Genomic DNA, 22,514 nt, shown 5'->3' on the forward strand with positions numbered 1-22,514 from the left:
CCTGATTTTGGAAAAATAAATTTAATTTTGTAGATTAAAAAAATAGGATTGGGCCACCCTTAAATCTACTGGTAGGCCCTGCACTTCTTCCACATGTTCTTGAGGTAGGTGAATAAGAATTTAACCACAACATAGATCATATGTGTTCTATAAATGCCCTTTCAGTATTTTTTTAAATTACTTATAGAACTAGAGTGGACTAATTTGATTAAGAATATTGCCATACCACATATATAGTGATGGGAATTGAATTCTTTATCTGACCTGTTTCCTTCATTTAAAAAAAAAAAATCTTTTCATTTAAAAAAAAATTCTACTGGTGCCAGCAGTCATACCACCTTTTGATTAATATCTTAACATTTAATGTTATGGCATCACAAACAATTTTTCTGCTTGTATTAAGAAAGTAGATAAGACGTACATTCAAACTTGATATTTCGTAGATTTTCAGGCAAGTCATGAAGAGCTATCTTTAGCCATTCATCCAGTTGCTTGGCAAATTTGCGGATCACCTGTGTTAAGCTGAAAGGAAAAGTACCACTTCAGGAACATATGCTGAGAGTCTTTCTTTGCAGAAGAAAACAGGAAAATACTAGATGTGCAACTCCCCAATTCTTAACCCTATAGTTCAAAATTGGTTAATTTTCCTATCCTGATATATCTAGCATTAGTTCCTCAACTTTGTGAGACCTAATTTCCAGTTACATTCATAGGATTGCACTGAGAATATACATTATGTTACAGCTACCTAATAAAAAGGAAATGTATACCAAAGTAAATTTAGGGGTGGGCTTCAAAAATTTTAGCAACCGGTTTTCTGCCCGGTTGCTGGGTGGGCATGGCCATGGTGGGTGTGGCCTAGTCAGCCTCCTGCACCAAGGCAGGGGGCCCATTTTCGCCCTCCCTGGTTTCAGAGGCTTTCCTTGAGCTTCCGGGAGGGCGAAAATGGCCTCTCCTGGCTCCGGAGGCCCTCTGAAGACCGGAAACAGGCCTGAGTGTCTGGGAGGCCCATTTTTAACCCTCTCCAAGCTTCCACACAGGCCCTGCACTTATCTGGGATCCTGGCGGGGCCAGGCAGGGGTGGGATTTGCCAGTTCACCGAACTGGCCATAAAATTAGCTACTGGGTAGCTACGGGTTCACCTGAACTGGGCAAATCGGTAACAGCCCACCCCTGCAAAGTATACAGAAAAAGTAATCTATAGAGTTCTGAAATGAATAAATACAAATTCTTGGATCTGCTATTCCCCCCGATCTTAAAAAATAGTTATATTCCATTCTTCAACATTAATTAAATTAACATTAATTTTCAGTGGTGTCTAATGTTTAAAACTTAGAATAATAAATTTTATTGCTACTACTACTACTGCTATTACTTCTACTACAGTTATCTACTTACAGATTGAATTAAATGATTCCATTGCTATCTAGGAAATTTCATGGTTAAGAATTGAGGACAAAAATATACTGTATCTTGTCAGCCTCCCAAATGGTGCTAAAACAGGCACACAAGACATACTGTACTGTTGAGGGAATTTCAGAATAGTGGGGAGGGCACCATTTATAAACACTGTTCTCAGGCCCCAAGACCATCCAGAGGTCTAAGGGTTCAAGAAAGTGTGTAGAAGAAGATATCGCCCTTAAGATACTCCAGTTGGGAAATATGAAGTAGAAATTGAACTCACCAATAGACTTAATTTAGGGAAGGCTGGAGTGGAAAACAATGTAGGAGTGAAGATCTGTAACACTCACACAAAAACATTATTTAAGATGGAATTTTAAGGAAGAAAACCTGATAAATTCAAAAAATGTCATTTACTGCACTTATATTAGACTGCAGAATGATAACATTCTTAGAATGCAGGGAAGGGAACAAAACTGAAGCAATACAGAATATTTTAAATACATTGCCTGCAATGTATTGTCCTTCATTCCTAAATGGAGAAAATCCACCATTCCTTCCTTGATGTTTGAACTCAATCAGCAATATTCTGTCAAACCCATTTGGTTATATTATTCATAAATATTCACTTGGTCTTATGTGAGAAAGATTCTTCATTTAAAGGGCATATGCTTCAATTGAGCTTACACCAATACCCTCACAAAAATGTCAGTCTATGAAATATACTCACCTATCAGGTAATGCTTGCAAGACTGTTGGCATCAAAACTCCAGAAATAGCTTTATACAATATTGAGTCACAAACTCCAACTATATTTACTACAGTGGAAGAACCCAGGACAGGAAGCATGTGAGGTGGCATCCCTTGCCAAAAGTGCAGAAGAAAACTTTGAACCTGAAAAATGCACCCAGACAGAAGAAATAAATGGAACTTGTAATTGTTTTATTATTATTTGTCTATGTTCTAGACAGAGCAAGTTAGCAGGAACTTTGGAAATCAATATTCTGTATTTGTTTAATTGATTTGGGGATCATTTTAAGACATATTCACCAAACTAATATTGCAGAACCAATTATAAAATTTCTTTTGAATATTATTGCATATAAAACCGGACCATATTTTCAGCCTTATGAATCATAAGTATATGTGTTCAACTTTATATATAATTATAGATATGTGTACTTAATAGATATGAAATACTATATATATATATGCACTTAATAAATTTCCATCCTCCCTTTGATTCAGGAGCTCAAGGTAATGTACAAAGCATGTCTTCCTATGTTCCCCAACTCTGCGAGGGAGCAAGAACTGCGAAAGAACTACTGGCCTAAAGTAATTCAGAAAGCTTCCATGACTGAGGGTATACTAGAGTCCAGATAACAACACTACAGAGAAGAGGTTATTAATTCTATTTTACATATATATTATCTATTTTTATTTATTTATTTTATTTAGAAATTTTATATTGCCCGCCTACCTGCATATGGTGAATCAAGCGGCTTACAAGGTCATAAAAACACAATATAAAAGAAATAAAAAGAAAAATAATAAAATAATAACCACCCCCATCCCACCCATGCCGGCAGCAACACACATTCATATTAGCGATTTAATGGGCTCCATCCCGCTCTGGGTTCCCCAGGCCCGCTAGCAGAACACCTTCAGGGCCTTCCAAAAGAATGTTAGAGTGGGGGCCAGTCTAATTTCCAGAGGGATGATGTTCCAGAGAGAGGGAGCCACCATGGAGAAGGCCCTTCTTCTGGGTCTCACCAGGTGTATCTCCTTAGGGGATGGGATCTGCAACATTCCTTGTCTCCCTGTTCTTATCTATGCAATTTTGAGTAGTATAGAGGTTTTTTTTTACAGTCTTCTAAGTCATTTCTACTTCTGATCTCAATTGTTCATCTCCTCCATCCTTTTATATAAGCCTCTTTTTTGTATTTCTGTTCTTCCTAATTTATTTTTCAGTACATTGCCTGATTGCACCATTTTTTCAGCTTCCTTGCCTTGAAGCCTCCTGTTCCTTAGCTTCCTTTATTCTCAGAATCTTTTTATCCAAAAGAACTAACACATTCTATTACCTCCAACAGTTCCAATTCTCAGTGGAAAACACTTTGAACCTGCAGAGCAATGTAGCCAGTCAATATAAACATTTTCATTACCATTGATAAGTATAACTGAATGAAAACTATCCTATGAAAAACTTTACTTCATTACAAACCTCATCAAAGTTGGCTCTTATTACAGTATCAAGTATCCTTTGACAGTGTGTTCTGTACATCATTATAAAAGTAGATACCTAGAAGAATAACAAAAGGGCTATTCTTATTCAGGATTCATATTTAAAACAGTAATATTTCTAGTATAATCTGTCATGACCTCCAATTCCTAACGAATTCCTAGCAGTAGAGACAGAGATGAAGAAGGTTAAAACCTCAAGGAAGCAAGAACACTAGTACCAAGCTCAGGTCTCACAAGCTGTAACTAAAAACCTTAATCCATATAAGAGCCTAACCTAATACCCACCTATCATGGTTTCCAGGTCAAGCTGCTAAAAGGTGTCATCTTTGCCTCAAAGCATTATATTTCAGAAAACCCCGCTTATCACCAAATGTACAGTATTCCAGCAGAAGCGTTCTGGACTAGAAATTCTTCAAAATCCGGAATTCCCCTGAATCCCCCTCAAGTCCTATCCTTGAGAAATAGTCAAATTGTCCATCCAATTTCTCTGTTTAAATTTGTTTCTCGGTTAAAACCATTTAAAGGAGGATGAAAGTACTTGGGGGTGATCTTGAGCCATTGCCCAAATTAAATTATTCTACTGCTACCACCACATATTAACTGCATGTGATTCCTTCCTCAGAGTAGCTAGTTGCAGCTTTGGATTGTAATTAAGTTAGGGATATGATGCCAGGAAAAAGAATTGGTCCTCTGCTTTTTTGCACTAGTCTACTTTTGTAAATTGATGTTGTTGTTTTTACTAAAGAAATATTGGAAAACTCAATCATGGATCTTTGACGTATTGTCTACTTTAAACCAATACAGGAGGTACAGCCTCTTTCATCTATAGATCATTGGATAAATGGATAAATCAGGGAGAAATTATTTGTTTCAAGTACAGTGCGCAATCAAGTCCTTCATAAATCAAGTCACAGTCTTCTAAAACTCAATCTTTTGAAGAGGCACTTTTTCATACTTAAGTTAGCCTTTCCTCAACCGAGAAAAAGCAGAGACCAAAGCAAGCCAATGAATATTTTACTAGCGTCACCTTCTCTTCTGGCAAGCTGGCTGGCAGATTTAGATCTTTGACATTTGGAAATTCTGGCAGCAACGTCCCAAGTTTGGATCGTGGTGAATATGCCACTGTCTGTTTGATTACTTCTTTTTTTCCTGTTTCATTGACCCAGGCTGCTCCTTTCTTAGAATACATCACGTCATAATACTGGGAGCTTTCTTTCACTGCAATGCCATAGTAATGGTACCTGAAATGTTGAATACACACTTTTTTTAAAGAGAGAGAACTTGTTCACTCAAGTATGGTTAAAAAGGAAAATTGCTAACAAAACAGACTTCATGCCAATTTGCAAGTTAATGCATGAGTGCAAATTCACCCTCAGAACATAAACGTGAGGATTCAAGGGCTTAACAGGCTGCATTTTCCATCCACAGGAGCACCCAGCAAAGATACAAATTGGCAGAGCCTGGTGTTTTTGCCTCAGCCCTAAGCCAGATATTTGGTAGAAGCAAACTAGGGATAATCCTACACCTTCTTTTCTTCTATGGATAATAAATAGTATATAATGTGTTATAGGGCAATTAATTTTTTTTTCTTCAGCTCTCTATACATGACCCTTTTAAGAACAGTCATAGAGTTACAATTTTTACTGCAGGCTCTAACTGTAGACTGGCAGTTTCCTTTAGAAGTCGGCAACTTCCTTTAGAGGTTTGCAGGCAGAGCTTTTAGCTGTTTGCATTACTAAGTATTATGGTGTTGGGAGGGTTGTTACAACCTATAGGTAATTTGTGGCCTCTCAGACATATTTTTGCTATGCCACTAGATTCATGCTGCCAGTACTGGTTGATACGCTAACAGACTTTAATAATAGATTTTGTAAAAAATAAAGTAATCCATAAAATAAGGGTATTAAGCCTCAAGTATTTTTTTCAGTATGTTTTGCATAACCTTCCCAAATCTGTCAAAGGGCTGAAAATTTAGTTTCAATCCCTCTGTGATGTCATCTTGTTTCTGTCACGCTCCTGTTGCCTTCTTCTTTTTTCTTTTAAAGAGTGGCCTCCGATATAAACACATATGTGCCCGGGGACTTGTGATTCAATAGCTTATGAGAAGCATTGGGAAAAGATAACAGAAGCTGTGGTATTGGTCCCACTGGCTAGCCTGGTCTATGACATCAGCATCCACAAGAGATGTTGCTATCTATTTAGCCAGCAGTGCTGAAATAGTAATTATGCAGTGCGCCCATAAATGGCACTGAGTTCTTAACATTCATTCTTCCTACATCCCTTCTCTCAAGCACTGCTGAACTCCACATAAAAGATATTACTTCCCTTAGGAAGCTGTGATTGGATGCTATTCTATCGCACAGAACATCTATAATGGCAAGTGTATATTTCCATACTCTATAAAACCGCACTGATGCACTAAAATGGTCTGGTGATAAAAGGTTAGGAACATGGAGCCTTTATATGTCATGGCGCAAGAATACATTACAGAAAAGATAAATTGACATGATGGCAATATACTATTACACCAAGCCCAAACACCATCATTGGAGAATAAAAAATACTGCATCACACCAATGAAACAGGCAGGTGTAGCGAAGGGCAAACAACCAACACATATCTCACCTGGCTAAGGGAGGAAGCAAATTTAAGGGAGGGACCAAATCTTGCATTTGGTCTTATGTTTTTTTTTTTAAACTGGGAATCACACATTATCCAGTCTGTTATTCTTCCAGTCTGAAATATGAGCATCATCTCCCCTGCAGGCTATAACTATCAGAATTCCATGAGAAATGAAGAGCAGATAAGAGAAGACAGGGTATGGGGCCAAGAAGAGAATATAATTCCAGCTTGTAGTACAGGGGTTCCCAAACTTGGCAACTTTAAGACTTGTGGACAGCTATGCTGGCTGGAGAATTCTGGGAATTGAAGTCCACAAGTTTCAAAGTTGCCAGGTTTGGAGACCCCTGTTGTAGTATATACCCACTTGTGCACCGATTGGTAACATGGCCACTACTCTTGGTATGTGGAATGGCCGCTGCCACTTTTCTTAAGCTCTGGAGAATGATAAAGCAGTGGCCATACAAATTGGAGTCCAAAATGACCTGAATTCAACAGAAGACAGTGCTTCTGTACCTTGAATAGCTGTGTGGAAAAGAAGGTGTTGGCCCCAGCTGAAGCAACCTCTTCTATGCAACTATTAGAGGTATGTAAGCCCAGTCCTCCATTACAAATGACCATACTACCTATGTCAGAATCTTTGCTTTGCTTATTGATAGGCTTTCTCCTCGCCACACAAAAATATTTGTCATGGACATATTGCATAAAAATCTTCCATAATAACATTTCTATAACACACTTAACCTTTCTATGATTATGAAACACACATTATTACTTACTTTGATTGGCCTCTGGTTCCTAATCTTCGTGTTGTTAACTGTGGAAACTGTTGTCTTATTATCTGTAAATTTTAATTTAATAATGATTATTTAATAATTTAATTTAATAATTTAATAATTTAATAATTTAATATGTTAAGAAACATAAGATGCTGTTCCAATCATGTATATTTAGCAATGGCTTATTTGAGGAGAAAGTAAGAAAAAAATTAAAACAATTAATTTATAAAGAGATGTTTTAAAATCACTTATTTTAGATCACTGGAACATATTACGAAGCACAAATTATAGATAGATAGATAGATGATAGACAGATAGTCAGAGAGAAAGAAAAAAAGACTTTCAAGAACTTACAGTTATTATTCAAAAATTGTTCCAAATGCATATATTAAAGAAAAATATACATAAAACCATATGAGAGAAAATTGCCTGCAAATATATGCACACTTGAACAGAGTGGATAAAATTGCTGTCATTATTATATATGGTTGTTCTTTTGTCAATAGTTGTGCTGGTTTATATATTTTAATTTTCCTTACATTCAATAAATAACCATCTATTAAAAAAATTGGAGGGGAAGATTATTGGCAGAATGTAGTATTAATGTACTGAAAACATTAACTTACAACAAATGCTTCTTAACTGAAGTTCTTCTACATTCTTAATACTATATACTTAAATAAAACTTCATAGACATCAAAGGAAACACTAAGAAAAAAGAAGAGGTGAGGGATCCTTGGCATCTAATGCTCTAGCATTGACTATATTGATGATGTCTTCAAGAAAACAAGTAAGCTCAGACAGGACCAATGGCCTCTCATTTCAACCCTGAGCTACAAATATTCTCCTTTATTGATAAGAGAGAGAGAGAGAGAGAGCTATTTTAAAAAGATAGGCCAATGTTCTCTGTTTCAAACTGGGAAACTGAACTTATAACTAAAAGATGCCTGTTTCGTTTTTAATTTTCACTGCAGAACTCCTTAGCTGGAATCACACTAAGATTTAGCTGATAAAATTAAATTGTTTTTGCATCGTTTCCATAAACATCCCCTTTTTTGCTTCTTCTTATACATGGAGTCTTCCACATAGTCTAAGGCTGTGATGGTGAACCTATGACACACATGCCAGAGGTGGCACACAGAGCCCTCTCTTTGGGCACGCGAGCCATTGCCCCAGCTCAGCTCCATCCCATATGTCTGTGCGCACCTCCTGACGGCCAGCTGGTCTTCGGACCTCTGCCACTCATGCCTGGGGGGGCACATGTGCGAGGATGTGCATGCATGCATAGGGACGGGGTGCATGCACGGGAATGCATGCATATTGCATTTTGGGGGTGCGCATGCATATGCTTTGGGCACTCAGTGCCAAAAAAGGTTAGCCATCACTGGTCTAAGGTCATGTCAAAGGGATCTGTAAAAGGATCTGAGACAAAGTATCATGTAAGTACCATGACATGCCATGATTATTTATCTTCCATTTTTACCACATTTGCTTATTTATTTATTGATTGATTGATTAAGTAAAGGGGAACAAAAATGTCTTGCTTTCATGAGCCTTAGAACAGGGGAAAATGTTGTACAGATTTAATTCTGTGTAAGTAAAGGGTGGGGTGGGGGGGTGGGGAAATCAGCAAACAGAAAAACACTTTTGTGGAGCTGTGAAAGTTCAGCCTAGCTATTTGATAAATGAGCAGACAGGCAGGCAGCCTCTTTCTCTGGCTCTCTCTTTTTGTGCTGATTCAATGAAGCCTACCTAAAGAACACCACATGCTGTTCCAGCTACTGATCTAACATTCCGCAACATCTCAGCCTTCCAAATTCTCTTTAATTACACATTAATCCCACCCCTCTCTCTTTCAGTTTGGGCAGACAGAGATGGGGGCACCCAGGCACTATAGGGGGAAGAAGGCATTTTCTGAGTTTTCAGAGGGGAGCAGGGTGCCTGTCATTTAGAATGCATGACAACTACTCCTCAAAGTAAGATTTTTCTTCAAGCACCCAAAGACAAATAAAACATTCCTATCGGTTTACTCTTATTGTCTCTTGAAACTTGAAAAACAATATACTTTGGTTTACCCTTTAAGAAATACAGCTCTGGAGTCCCTGTCAATGGGATGTTAAAAATCAAAACTTATCTGTGCATCACACTGGGGACTAAGGATAAAGTCTGAATCCCCTTTCAGTGTTCTACTAGTTGTAGTCCAAAGCATTGTCCCCTTAGAATGGGAAACTTATATTGTAACAGAGGTGGTTATTTTTACTTTTAGACAGGAAAGAACAGATCAATCTTCCAAGAACTACGTACCAGTCTTTTGATAGAAAAAGGGACACTCTTAACCCCAAAGCAAGACTTCTCTAGGAACAGCTGTCTTGATTCCACCAAATGATATGGTGCAGAGGTGGTATTCAGCAGGTTCTGACCAGTTCTGGAGAACCGGTAGTGGAAATTTTGAGTAGTTTGGAGAACCGGCAAATACCACCTCTGACTGGAGATTTTACAGTCTCCTTCCCCTGCCATGCCCACCAAGCCACGCCGACAGAACCAGCAGTAAAAAAAATTGAATCCCACCACTGATCTGGTGAGATAGGCAATGGGGCTTTTAGTGGTAGCCAAGGTCAACCAGGCAGGGGCTAGGGCTTGTTATCAGTAAGTTTAGATATGGAGGACTGGAGAAGGCAAGTAGCATTTTGGTGAGTTGCATGCAACCCATTTACTACCGGCTGTTCCCATTATACCTTTCACCACGCACATTGTGTAGTCTGGTGTCACGTTTCTTGCAACGGCCTCTGAAGATAGTTCATGTTTGGGCCCTGTTTTCAGCTTTGCGTTATTTCTTAGCCTGACATTAATATCAGAATCAACTGTCAGACAAATCTACCTGGATTGCTTTTGAAAAATTTAATGCTTACCAAAGGAAATTGTGAGACTCGTCCAGCAAAATTTTTCCTCTCACTGGAACCACTAAAGAAATCTTCAAGTGCACAATGTTCTGTCCACAGTTTATTTCTTCTTTGAATAACAACAAAATGTATGGGGAAAGCATTGATCCCTGGAATGAAACTCCCCAAAATCTGAGTTGCCCTCCATTCTGCTGTTGTTCAGAAGAACAGGGAAGAACTGGCTTGGTGAGGGAGAGTTAGACACCTTGCTTCATTTCATCTGTCCTACCATGCTTGTCAGTGTTTAATTTTTATTGACTCTATTGAAATTTCTTTGTTTGGTTGTTGTGAGCTACCCAGAACTGTTGGGAGTTAGGTTTAATAAATTATTATTATATCACATACATTATTATAACACATATATATGAGCCACGGTGGCACAGTGGTTAGAGTGCAGTACTGCAGGCTACTTCTGCTGACTGCTGGCTGGCTGCAATTTGGCAGTTCAAAACTCACCAGGCACATGGTCAACTCAGATGGCTAAAATAGGACCCAAATTGTTGGGGGCAATATGCTAACTCTGTAAACCAGGGGTATCAAACTCAAGGTCCAGGGGCTAGATTCGGCCTGTGGAGTGCTTAGATGTGGCACGTGGGCCTGCCCTGGAAACAGCAAAGGACCGGCCCGCGGTGCCTCTGCCAGGGAAATTGGAGCTTGGGAGGGTTGCATGTAGCCCTGTTGAGCTCCATTTTCACTGGCAGGAGAGGAAGAGGCCATCGCAGCCAAAAATGGAGGTTGTGAGGGCCACGGGTGTCACTCCCACGCTCCATTTTCGCTGGTAGAGGGTTGCAGGAGCCATTGCAGCTAAAATGGAGCTCAGGAACCCGTTTTCACTGGCAGACTGCTCGGGCCACCACAGGGGCCCCTGACAAGAGTGATGTCGAGCATGGCCATGCCCATCCTGGCCATGCCCACCCTGACCCCGAAGGTCAAAAACAACCCTGATGTGGCCCTCAATGAAATCACATTTGACACCCATGCTATAAACTGCTTAGAGGGGGCTGTAAAAGCACTGTGAAGTGGTATATAAGTCTAAGTGCTATTGCTATTATCTCTTAAATCCCTGAAATTAGTTGTGTTTATACTCACCTTTCCAAAACTAGCAGCATTAACTGGCTGGGTATCATTTTTCTCACAGAAATCCAAATAGTGCATGTAGAGGGCACTTCGAGGAATGCAGACACCTTCTGCAATCTCGTAATTCTCCTCCAGCCTTAAAAATAAGGACAAAACAAAGAAGACAAATATACTGACTTCCACGTACACCCATATCTCTCTCTCTCTCTCTCTCTCTGTGTGTGTGTGTATAGGCTTGTATGCATTAGAAGTTCTGAACCTTTAAGGCCTGGCAATTTTATTTTAATTTTGTTTTGTTTTCCTTTCCCCATAGAATCATAGAACATAAAGCTTGGAAATTCCTTGCTGAGTGTAGGACTCCATTGCCACAGTGTTCTTAACAAGATATCAACCTTCTGTTTGATTATCTTCAGCAAACAAGAGTCTATCACCTCCTGAGCTAGTCTGTTGAACATATCTTTAGGAAATGCTTCCGGGTGTCCAACCAAAATCTGATTTTTTTGGAATTTAAATCCAGTATTTCTTCTAGAACACATTTCAACAGCTCTGCCCTGCCTGCTACATGGCAGCCTTTCAGATACTTGAAGAAGGTTTCATATCTCACTCAAGTTTCTTAATGCCTTCGGATAATGCTTAATCCTTTATTTCAATCACCTTTTATTTTATTTTATTTTATTTACATTGAATGCTTTTATAGATGAAAATTAGCTCCAGAATACTATAACATTATATGCTAGTTTTCGATCTGAAAGAGCAGACATATGCTTACATGAATCTACTCAGAAGTGAATAGCAAGTAGTAATTGTCATCTAATGAACGATTGATTATTCAGGGGCTGAATTTGCACATTTTTAAACAGACTCATAAAAAGATGCATTCTTAGCAATTTGTTATTTTTTTTTATAATCTGCACATGTTAAATTATAATATAATTTTTAAATTTTTGGTAAGGTATAAACCTTTATTTGCAAATTATCATTTATAATCTTGGTCAGAGTACAAATCTAATCAATAAGTAAAATAAATGCAATTTGAGATGTATTATTATTCATTTATGCAATTATTTGTAACTCAATTCCAAAAGGATTCTTTAATATCATTTATGTTACTAAAGTATAAAGAATTAGAAGGAAAAAAGTCACCAGTCTCCTCCATACCAATATGCTCCATTTCCTAGCAGTAACTACCAAGGCCAACAGGCCTAGCATGAAGAGTTGTGTCCTGCATGTAGGGGATCTGCCATACCATCAAAGGCTTTCCAAAATAGTCATGTATCAGTGCTTGTTTCAATGTGCTCCTTATGTATCTTTAAAATTTATTCCTTAATAATTCTGCTTGTATTTCAAGGTGCTAGAGGACAATAGCCTATTACAGACAAAGTCACATACATAGTCAGCACTCTGGAATTCGTTTCCAGTCTTCTCTTTCAAAGTGTAAGAGAACAACAAAAAAGCACTTCATTTTTAGTATAATTCATCTAAGCCACCTGCTACTTAAGCAGATAAGATAATTACAATAATTATTTGATGGTACGTCTTCTGCCTCAGTCCAGAGTTTAAAACTACCTTTGACCTGAGGACCTTACATTCCTATGCTGTTCACACCAGCTCACTTATGTCTTCAGCCTAACTTTCTGTTATCCTTTCTCCTCCCTCCCCATTCTAACTATTCCATCCACAGCATCCATCCTTCGTTCTGTAGTAATTCCAGCCAGGACAGAATCATAGAATTAGAAAACTAATTTAGGCTACTGAGTCCAGCCTCCTGTTCAGTGCAGGAATCCAGATTAAAACATTGCCAGCAGATGGCTGTACAGCCTCTGCTTGAATACATTTAGCAAAGGAGACCCCAACAACATCCTTGGTAAAACAGTTCTAGGCAGTTTTTATTCTTATCTAGGTTGGTACAATATGCATTGTTACCAATTGGGTTATTTACCCTAGACATAAGCTAAAAGTAGCAACTCTGATTATGTCATGAAGTACCCAGACCTCTTCTTGCAACTCTTTGGCTGCTTGCATCTATTTTTAGAAGTACATGGAATCTCTGTAGCATTACTAGAAGGATGGGTATTTCAGAAGAATCTGTGCTTCTAGTTAAATGCTCCCCTAAACCTTATTTCTGCTGCTAACACTTTTAGGAATAACATTGGTAATGTCCAATAACATTGGATGGATGAATTATGGAAGATACATACTTGGGTCAGCAAAGAGGAAACTAGTTAGTGGAGACATGATGCAGGGAGAATGCTGTACTGTTATATAATAGTAATAATAATGTTTAATACGGATTAAACTGAAACATAAAAATAAGCTTCAATTAACACTAATTTAGAAAAATATGGATTTGAAAATAATATTAATAATATCTTAAAGTAACCTGTGAGCCAATTAGTAGGGACCTTTCTTAGAAAAACTGGTTTATATGTCTTGTTATATTGTTTGGAGATTCTCCTCCCCAAAACTCCATTAGCCTTACAATAATTTTTCTTTCTTTCTTTCTACAAACTATTTCATTAAGATATTGGAGTGGTTGAATAGAATTGGTTTCTAAAGGCAGCATCTATTCTTATTTTCTGCCTACCACAATATCATTGCTGCATTTGCCCTCAAATATACAGACCCTGAACAAAACCTCTTTTCAAAGGACACAGATGGTTTGTATGCCATAGGTACTAATTGGCACGTCAATTTCTCTGACCAGGACTGGCCAGAGGATTGGATAAAAGAAAGCGTCTCAATTATTTCTCTTCATAATATCTAATGATTTTCCCCCTTTCTCTCCATTCTTTCATGGTGAATCATTAGTCTGTGTTAAACAATCTTCTGTTATATCTGAATTTTTCTTTAATGATCAAAAACCATTTTGATCATTGTTTAGTTTTACATATTTTTGTCATTTCAATAGAGAAAACTTTGCCATATTTTGAACTCTGGACTAGCCTATAGTGTCATAATGAACTTGAGCTATTTATTATTAGCAATGCCCTTAAAACACTATCTTTAAAATTATGTGCAACATTGCAGCATATTTCATTTGCTAAATAAAATTCATTTGCATTCCATTATGTACTCTTAAAAATCCAAGCAAAGCAGGGTTATAAAACTGGTGCTTCATTAGAATGAAGGCTGGATTCCTGAATCAAAGACACCCATAATTTGTTCTGCTTGGGATTTACTTAATAGCTTGTGTGGTTACAGTCATTATGGTTCATAAACTTTGGTTTATAGCCTAGCCCTAGCATATTGAAAGACATCACCCAATTATAGTTTATTAAATAATTTGTAGTTAAATGAACTGTGTTAAGTAGCCAGATGTAATTCTCCACAATCACCTGTTGTTTTGATTTTCATTACCATTTTAATAAAATACTCATCTATCATTCAGAGGGCACAATACAGAGACCTGTAGAATTTAATGGATGCTATGTCATGATCTGACCAGGATTAAAAAAGAATGTATCTGACTAAAGAATGCATTCAACAACTGTACATTTCATTGTAGTTCAGCATTATCCCAGTTCCATAAAGAGCTGTGATATCTAAAATTAGTAGTATATAGTCTTTGAAGTGTTAATTAGTACATCATAATCTTTCCCATCAATTTAGATCAGGGGTCTCCAACCTTGGCAACTTTAAGACGTGTGGACTTCAACTCCCAAAGTTCCTCAGCCAGCTTTGCTCTGGGAGTTGAAGTCCACACGTCTTAAAGTTGCCAAGGTTGGAAACCCCTGATTTAGATTGCTGAAGTATCATATCTCCTCCCCATACTAACAAAAGCAAAAGGAATAAATGTAAGAATAAGAGTTTAAAATGCTGAAGGAGATAGCATATTGCATTTGGGGTCAGGTGTATGTCTATCAATGCTCTGATCCAAGGATAACCTCAAGGGCGTGTTCAGAAAAGTCAAATTGGTATCCATGGCAGTGTGACTGAACCTAAACCTATTTTTTTAATGTGAATTGCATATTAAAAACATGTAGAGTCTCAACTGCACCACCTTGACTTTTTTTTTTTTAACCATATCCTGTGGTAAGAGGTTGGAACCTAGAATAAATAAAATATTTCCAAAATTTATGGGTATCCTCAGGCTCTGGGGTCTTCCATCTTTGGTTTTGGATGGTGTTGCATTTTCCTATTCCCAGATTGGTGCACAACTAGAGGGGTCATCTGGGATACACAGCTTCTACTGGAAGAGCAGGTACCAGCTATGGCCAAGAGTAACTTGCTCAAGGACATTTAGTGACCCAGGTGCACTCTTTCTTAGACCAGGGGCACATCAGACAGTCACTCATAGCCTCATAAATGGATTGCAACAATTGCTGCTCTTGGAAACTATTCAGAAATTACAACTGTAATGGAATGCACCATAGGTGCTTTTTCAAGAGGCAACTGGACTTTCTGGTTTTTCTTTGAAGATGTTTTGCTTCTCATCCAAGAAGCTTCTTCAGCTCTCGGAGATGTTTAAAGCTCCCAGAGAGCTGAAGAAGCTTTTTGGATGAGAAGCGAAATGTCTTCAAAGAAAAAGTCCAGTTGCTTCTTGAAAAATCACCTTGGGGACAACCATGACCTGAATGTCTGAGAATCTCCATAGACATTTGTTCCAGAATGCAGTGGCATGGCCAATGTTAGGGGTGCTTTGTTGTGTCTATGTGACCCCATTGTTCCACAGCTGCACCAGTAAAAGTTCCAGGTGCAATTCAAAACGCTATTTATTATGTATAAAATCCTTCATGGCAAAAGGCCTGGATTATTTGAAGGGCTGCTTGTTTCCAGTTACTTCTGTCCATCTGGTGCAATCAGGCTGAATGGGTGTGCTCCAGTGCAGCTCCCATCACTTAACTGATATCATCTTCTGGGGCCAAGGAAGTATGAGTACTGGAGCCCTTGCTCTGTGGAATGATATCCTCCTGGAGATGTGGTGGCTCCCATCCTGATGATTATCAGGAAATTATTAATGAACTTTTTAAAAAAGTTTCTGGACCATCATGAATATCCTTGTGTGTGTTTTATGCTTTAAAACAACAACCCGTAATTATAAGTCAGGCAGCCTATAAATTATATGTATGTATGCAAATATCTCTCTCTCCTTCCGGGTACCTGTGACAATAAACCTACAAGATTCTTAACATTAATCCCTTCATAACTGGTTTCAAGCCAACACAGATCAACTTAAGAAATTCCAGATTCTGTGTTAGATACAGAGTACTAAAAGTGCCTGACTCACTTGCCATGGAATAATCAGTGAATCCATGGACAAAAGAGAACATAATGCAACAAGTTCATAGTAGCCAATTCCAAACTCATATATAACTAATTAATCTGTGAAATAAAAAACCAGATGTACAGAAATACACTTTTCCATGCTCACAGCCATCTCCTCACTTCTTTCTCCTTGATTTTATCTAAATTCTCCTTTCTATTGGCTATCTTCTCCTCACCAACATATACTCATCCCCTGCAGCTTCCATTCTCACTCAGCTGGTTAGGTTGGGCTCCATCATCTCTGCTCAGCCTTGATTGCACGGGCCAAACAACCTGAAATGAGATGCAGAGGATGTAGCTCACTCAGGTTGCTGCCACCACAATTCATTGGTCTTCCAAAGTCTTGGTCAGAGATGAAGCTAGAGCTAACCTCAGCTAGGTAAATACACCATGCTATGCTGTAGTTTGCTAAAAAAAAACTTTTGCCAGATAAACAAATAAACAAACACATAAATAAAATGAATAAATAAATAAGCCACAATTAGGCTGAGTTCACACATCCCACTAAGCTCAAACAAGCAATCTATATTATGAATAAATAAGATATATGGACCAAATCAAATTATGTTAGCTAGCCCAAACCTAGTTTTGACTGACACACTGCCATAGCTACTTTGTCTCTTCTTGATCCCTTTTCAAATGCTGTTCATGGCACTTCAGGCTCCCCCTGACCAATTGCAATTATCACATTGCTTAAAAGAGGAAGAGGTAAAGTGCTGCTGGCAAATTAGGAGGCAGAATGGTGTGTTATTCCTTCCATAATTATTGATGCCTCTAGTTCACAGTCATTGAATTGTACAGACTTACAAGCTGAAGTTATGCAGCTTAGAATCAAATGCAGACAAACAAAAGGGGTGATGATTATTTGCAACATATTGTACTCTGGAGAACACGAAGTTCTTTTGCAATGAGCCTAGACAAGCACAGTCAGGGCAGATATGACTGCAAGGACAAACAAGCCACAAGGGCAGTTGTGCTGCTAAAGATGGTGGCCTGAATGATAGTAAGTGGCTTATGCCTCTCTTGGGCAATTGGGACATGGTAGCAAATAATGGCTACATTCCAACAAGCAGAATATCCTGGGAGTTTTGGGACGTATTAACCTCTATGATTAAGGATGCTGCCATTATTGGCTTGTTTCCTCCTGAGAGAAGAGCTTTATGAGATAATTAGCTGTGGCAATTTGGCTGAAACGAGTCCATCAAATTATAGGAAAGACTAAGCAATTGCCTTCTGAGGGGGCATGGAGTAATCCGAAGTATTAGTTGCTGGACAAAAACAACAATAACAAAAAAATGAATTGCTGTTTAAATATTTGGGAAAGATTAACCATTTACTGGCACAGTTTAAGTTCAGAAAAGAATATTAATATGCAATCAGTTTCCAGAGGCCCTTCTCTATCTACATTCCTATGTCTCCATAGTGATTAGATGGGTAACTAGAAGAGATAGAACTGAACACTTTTATGTGCTTACATTTATTGATATTTTATAGTGTTTTTGTTAGAGCTAACTAGAGCTATTTGTCTTTTAAAATTCTAGCGAAACACAGATCCTTTAAACATATTTTTTTAAAAAGATACTAATCTTCAAACATTGAATTCTGAGCACAGAACAATACTTAATGAGCATAAGCATAAGATGATGTATTTAGTAATCCAGAAGAATGCAACAGTGTCAAAATCATTTCTACCTGTTTATCATACTGTTGAATATTTCTAATTTGCCCGAAAGTAGTTGCTTGAGAATAAATGCTTTTTCTTCTTCTTCAAGAAACAGAACCTTACCATTGCAGAGTTGCTGGGGTAGAGTGTGGTTTGGATGCTCTGTTATTCTCTTTCTCCTCATCTGTTGAGAAAAAAACACACTCTTAGGGGACATTTTTTCAGCTGAGATGGGCATGAGAAAATTTCACAGTTGGGAATATTCTCAAATTCCCCAGAAACAACCTTGAAATATGAAGATTATGAGAATCAGAATGATTGTTTAAGAAAATGCCACGCTGTACAATCTAATGCCTGTGCACCAGTGTTCCCATGAATACCTTCTTTGGAACCCAAAAGAAATAAATGTTTACATCTCGTCTACCCTTCCACATCCTTTCACCATATTGGGTCATTAATTTACCTTCCCTGTTGAGAGACTCGAACCTCCAGAAAAAAATATAGCAGGACTTTCTACAAACAGGAAAATGCACCTCTTACAAGTTCCATGGATATGTCGAACCTTTCTTATTCTGTTTATTGCAGTTGTGACTATTTAAATCCAAATACTGGTTGAAAATATCATTAGAGTCTAAAGATTCTATTTACAGTAGACCAGTCATTACGATAGACATTTCCTTCCACCTTCCTTCCTTTTAATGTTGTCAACAAGAAATGTTAACACATTGCTAGAAACCATGGAAGAAATTGTGGAAGAAAAACTTGCTCCTTTTGAAGAATATTTCTGAACATTTCTTTGTTCTTAAGAATGGGCACCATTCCTACATTCAGTGTTGAGATTCTCATTAAAACTTGATCTAGTAAATCAGAAAGGCCCTTTTCTGCTAGGGGTGTCATTGTGGTGGGCACATGCAGGACAGCATTGTTCCAATTCATTTTTCAGAGCTGTTGTAATAATGCTATTTTTGGGAACAAGGGGCATTTGTCAAGTTTTCTTTGCTCAGGAAGAAAACATAATTATGACAATGTTATCAAGTTTTATGATTGTCTATTGTCTCCTATTGGACTCGCATATAAACAGTTGGACAACGAGGAATATAATCAAGCAGAGGCTGAATGACAGACCAATAGCCTGATTCTGTGGGTTCAACTCTTTCTTAGAAAATGAAGAGTGAGGTGAGCAACCCTAGCTGGGAAATAGCATGAGGATCAGGTGGACTGGTCTGGGGAAGTATTAGCTCTCCTCCTGAGACTTACCGATTCAGAGGATGCATCTTGATGAACAATAAGTAGTCCTTCCTCAGGGCAATTCTATGGTGAGAGGCATGGCACTGAAGTAGAACAATGCTGTTACCTGGTACTGATTGATGTATCTGATCCCCTTCCCTCTTGGGTGGGTTTTTCCCCCCATTCACAGACATTGAGGAGACAAGAGTAGTCTCAACTGCTTGAGGCTTTCACATTAATCTCTTTCAAATCGGAACAATCCAGGTTCAAATCTTTATAGAGGCCAGTGCCTGCAACTTGGCTCCCTCAGCTAGGATTGCTATGAAGCCAGTGATATCACAAAGGCTACGGGATTGACATCAGGTTAACAGATCTAAGTTAAAGTGCACTGAATTACCTCATAGGTAATGTTGATATCACCTAGGTCAGTGATGGCAAACTTTTTGGCACTGAGTGCCCAAACTGCATGCGCACACCCCCAAAATGCAATGCACACGCATCCCTGAGCATGCCCCCATGCATTCGCCCAGTCCCTGTGCATGCATATACATCTCCCATGCACTCGCCCCATCCCTGCACATGCACGTGCATCTTCCATGCATGTGCATGTCTCTTGTGCATGCGCCCTACCCTTCGCATGTGTGCCCCACCCCCTGTGCTTGCCCCCACTGGCCAGCGGGAGGTGCGCACACATGTGTGGCAGAGCTGAGGTGGGGCGACAGCTTACGTTGCCCATAGAGAGGGCTCTGCATGCCACCTGTGGCATGCGTGCTATAGGTTCGCCATCATGGACCTAGGTTATCCAGTAAACTGAGCCTATTGGCTATTTACGATCAGTGTGAAACAAGCAATAAATCACGAGAAAATAATTAAGTCAAATTACCATACAAGCTTGACAGCTGAATCTGTCTAATCTCTTTATAAATTTATTTAAACCAGGGGTGTCAAACTCAAGGCCCACGGGTGCAGGGTACTTAGATCTGGCTTGTGGGGCCACCCTAGAAACAGCAAAGGACCGGCCAGGCTCCATTTTCGGCTGCAATGACCTCCTGCAACCTTTTGCCAGCGAAAATAGAGCTCTGGAGGGCCATGCATGTGGCCTTCCCAAGCTCAGTTTTTGCTGGCAAAGCGCTTGGGCCACCATAGGCACCCCCGACATGAGTGACGATGAGCTGGCCATGCCCACCTGGGTCTCCGAGGTCAAACACAGCCCTCAATGAAATCGAGTTTGACACCCCCGATTTAAGCTTTTGGCTGTTGTCATCTTATTCATAGGGTGAGACATGTAAGTTACTATACTATTACTACCAGTATATTTCAGTGCCTACATTTTGAAGCCCCAATTGCTGTAGCTTTATTGCATGGGAAAAATACTGCATAGGCATAGCTAAATTAATTTCACATGCTCTACTTACTGTCTTATATATAAATGAGTCACTATAAAGGAAATGCACCAAAACATATCACTATCATATCATCTACAATACATTTTTATGGAATATACCTATAATGAATAATGAAATGATTGGCTCTTGGGAAATTCTGTCTTGATTTGTTACACTTTGTCCTGCAGTTTAAGCCTAAATTCCATATCTGTAAGGCTACAGTCCTACATATACAGCTTGGGGGAGGGGGTCTACCCAGATGAGCTGAGCTGCATTTGGTTCTTAGTAAATATGCCCAGTATTGACACTGAACAAATCCCCACACGAAAGCAAACTTGTTCTTCATTGGGAAATTCATACTCATCATTATATTAGAGAAGTTAAAATAGGAACTTTTTATGTTATTTCCGCAACTCTATTTTTAAAAATCCTAATCAACCTGGTTAAGGGTTTTTACGCTTATATCCTGTCCACTAAAAATTTCATACTTAATGCAGTAGCAAAATAACTAAGAAAATAAAGTATACATTGAGATAATTGTTATTATCTTGTACTATAATTAGATTTTTTTTCAGAACAGGAAAAATGTTCACTAATATCTTTAGGTGCAATCCTGAACAGGAATTATGTAGGCTGATGGGCGTCCTTGAATGGAATCCCAGATGTCCCCAAACGCATAGAATCTTCAGCAGAACTCCTAAAGCTAATATCTTAATGGCTTATCTTTAAGTCTCTCTGCCAGTGCCAGATATACTCAGCTGTCCAATATTATAAATACAAAACACTGTTTTTCTGGCTGATGCATTTGTCATCTAATGCTAACTATTTCTCTGCTTGAAGATGTGGAAGGGTGCTCCCTAACTCCCTAATAGATCTATACGGATATTATAAACTTCAAGCCTTTTTTAACCAATAGGAATCTATATATTTCCATAGAAAATAAATCATACTTACTTTCATCATTAGACACATTTGCCAGGGATGTGTGGCTGGAATAACGTTTGTTTTCACTTTCACTGAGACATCTTTCAATCCAACTCTCTGCAAAACATTTTTTTAAAGTAATTAATCTGTATTAGAATTTTTCCCCTCATATCTGTGTAAAAGATGGCAAAAAGAAGCATAAGTTATTTTCTTCTAGCTTTTATAGTAAAAAAAAAAAAAGAAACATACATAACAAGATGTTACTCTTTATTAATAGTCATTACCAGCTGTCTAAGGCAGTTGTCCAAATGTTAGGACTAGCTATACAGTTTGCTCTTTGTATACAGATTCCATGGTTACTCAGTAAAATATTTGTACTTCTAAATGCTAGCTGTTCATTGCTAGCTATAATTTGACAGAAGAACGGAGCGCCCTATAAACAGTGTTTAATTCAAAACATAAGGCACAAAAATTTTCAAGTATTGTTTTGGTCACATGACAATATCTCTTATATAATATTCACTCATTTGCATATCTTCGTTTTCGTTTTCACATGCTGGAAACCAAATTTTTGAAATCAGAACTTCTTTGAGCAATTTTTAACTCTTGGGATGTTGTTTGATATCACTTACTTACAGTATTATTCTTGCATGCTACCATTCCTCTAACAAACTCAAGGGAGTGAATGACCTTTCTGCCACCATTTCAAATGTGTCAGATTTCTATCCTGACTTTTATCTAACAGCATTAGACAGAATGCATAATATTTCTTCCTCTCTTTTTCTCCCACATAACAACTGTATGAGGTAGATTAACTGTGAGTAATTGGCCCAAAGTCACAAAGAGAGTTTCCACTGCTGAGATGAACAAAAACATGGCTTTCCCCATTCCTAATCCAATACTTTAAGGAACACTGAGCTGATTTTGGGCATAAGAAAGGAATGTTTGAGCTATTAAGTGAAAGGTAAAGGAATCCCTCCAGATTTTATTC

The 22,514-nt window shown here is 38.3% G+C and overlaps 1 protein-coding gene across 1 annotated transcript in view; it reads right to left on the reverse strand.

Annotated features, from left to right (window-relative positions):
- RFX4 (regulatory factor X4) overlaps nt 1–22,183 on the reverse strand; it is a 45,070-nt gene extending 22,887 nt beyond the window's left edge. Inside the window, exons 1-9 of the mRNA XM_026693358.2 lie at nt 22,156–22,183; nt 21,554–21,640; nt 18,111–18,171; nt 11,072–11,195; nt 7,044–7,105; nt 4,673–4,886; nt 3,626–3,703; nt 2,132–2,295; nt 422–522 (exon numbers count right to left, since the gene is read on the reverse strand). Coding sequence (XP_026549143.2) covers nt 422–522; nt 2,132–2,295; nt 3,626–3,703; nt 4,673–4,886; nt 7,044–7,105; nt 11,072–11,195; nt 18,111–18,171; nt 21,554–21,640; nt 22,156–22,183 — 919 coding nt within the window. The remainder of the gene's footprint in view (nt 1–421; nt 523–2,131; nt 2,296–3,625; nt 3,704–4,672; nt 4,887–7,043; nt 7,106–11,071; nt 11,196–18,110; nt 18,172–21,553; nt 21,641–22,155) is intronic.
- Between the last annotated feature and the right edge of the window lie 331 nt (nt 22,184–22,514).

The sequence above is a fragment of the Notechis scutatus genome, chromosome 6 (genome assembly GCF_049901735.1).
Source record: "Notechis scutatus isolate UNSWTSFEM ecotype Mainland chromosome 6, rNotScu1.2, whole genome shotgun sequence".
In the NCBI taxonomy this organism is placed as follows: domain Eukaryota; kingdom Metazoa; phylum Chordata; class Lepidosauria; order Squamata; family Elapidae; genus Notechis; species Notechis scutatus.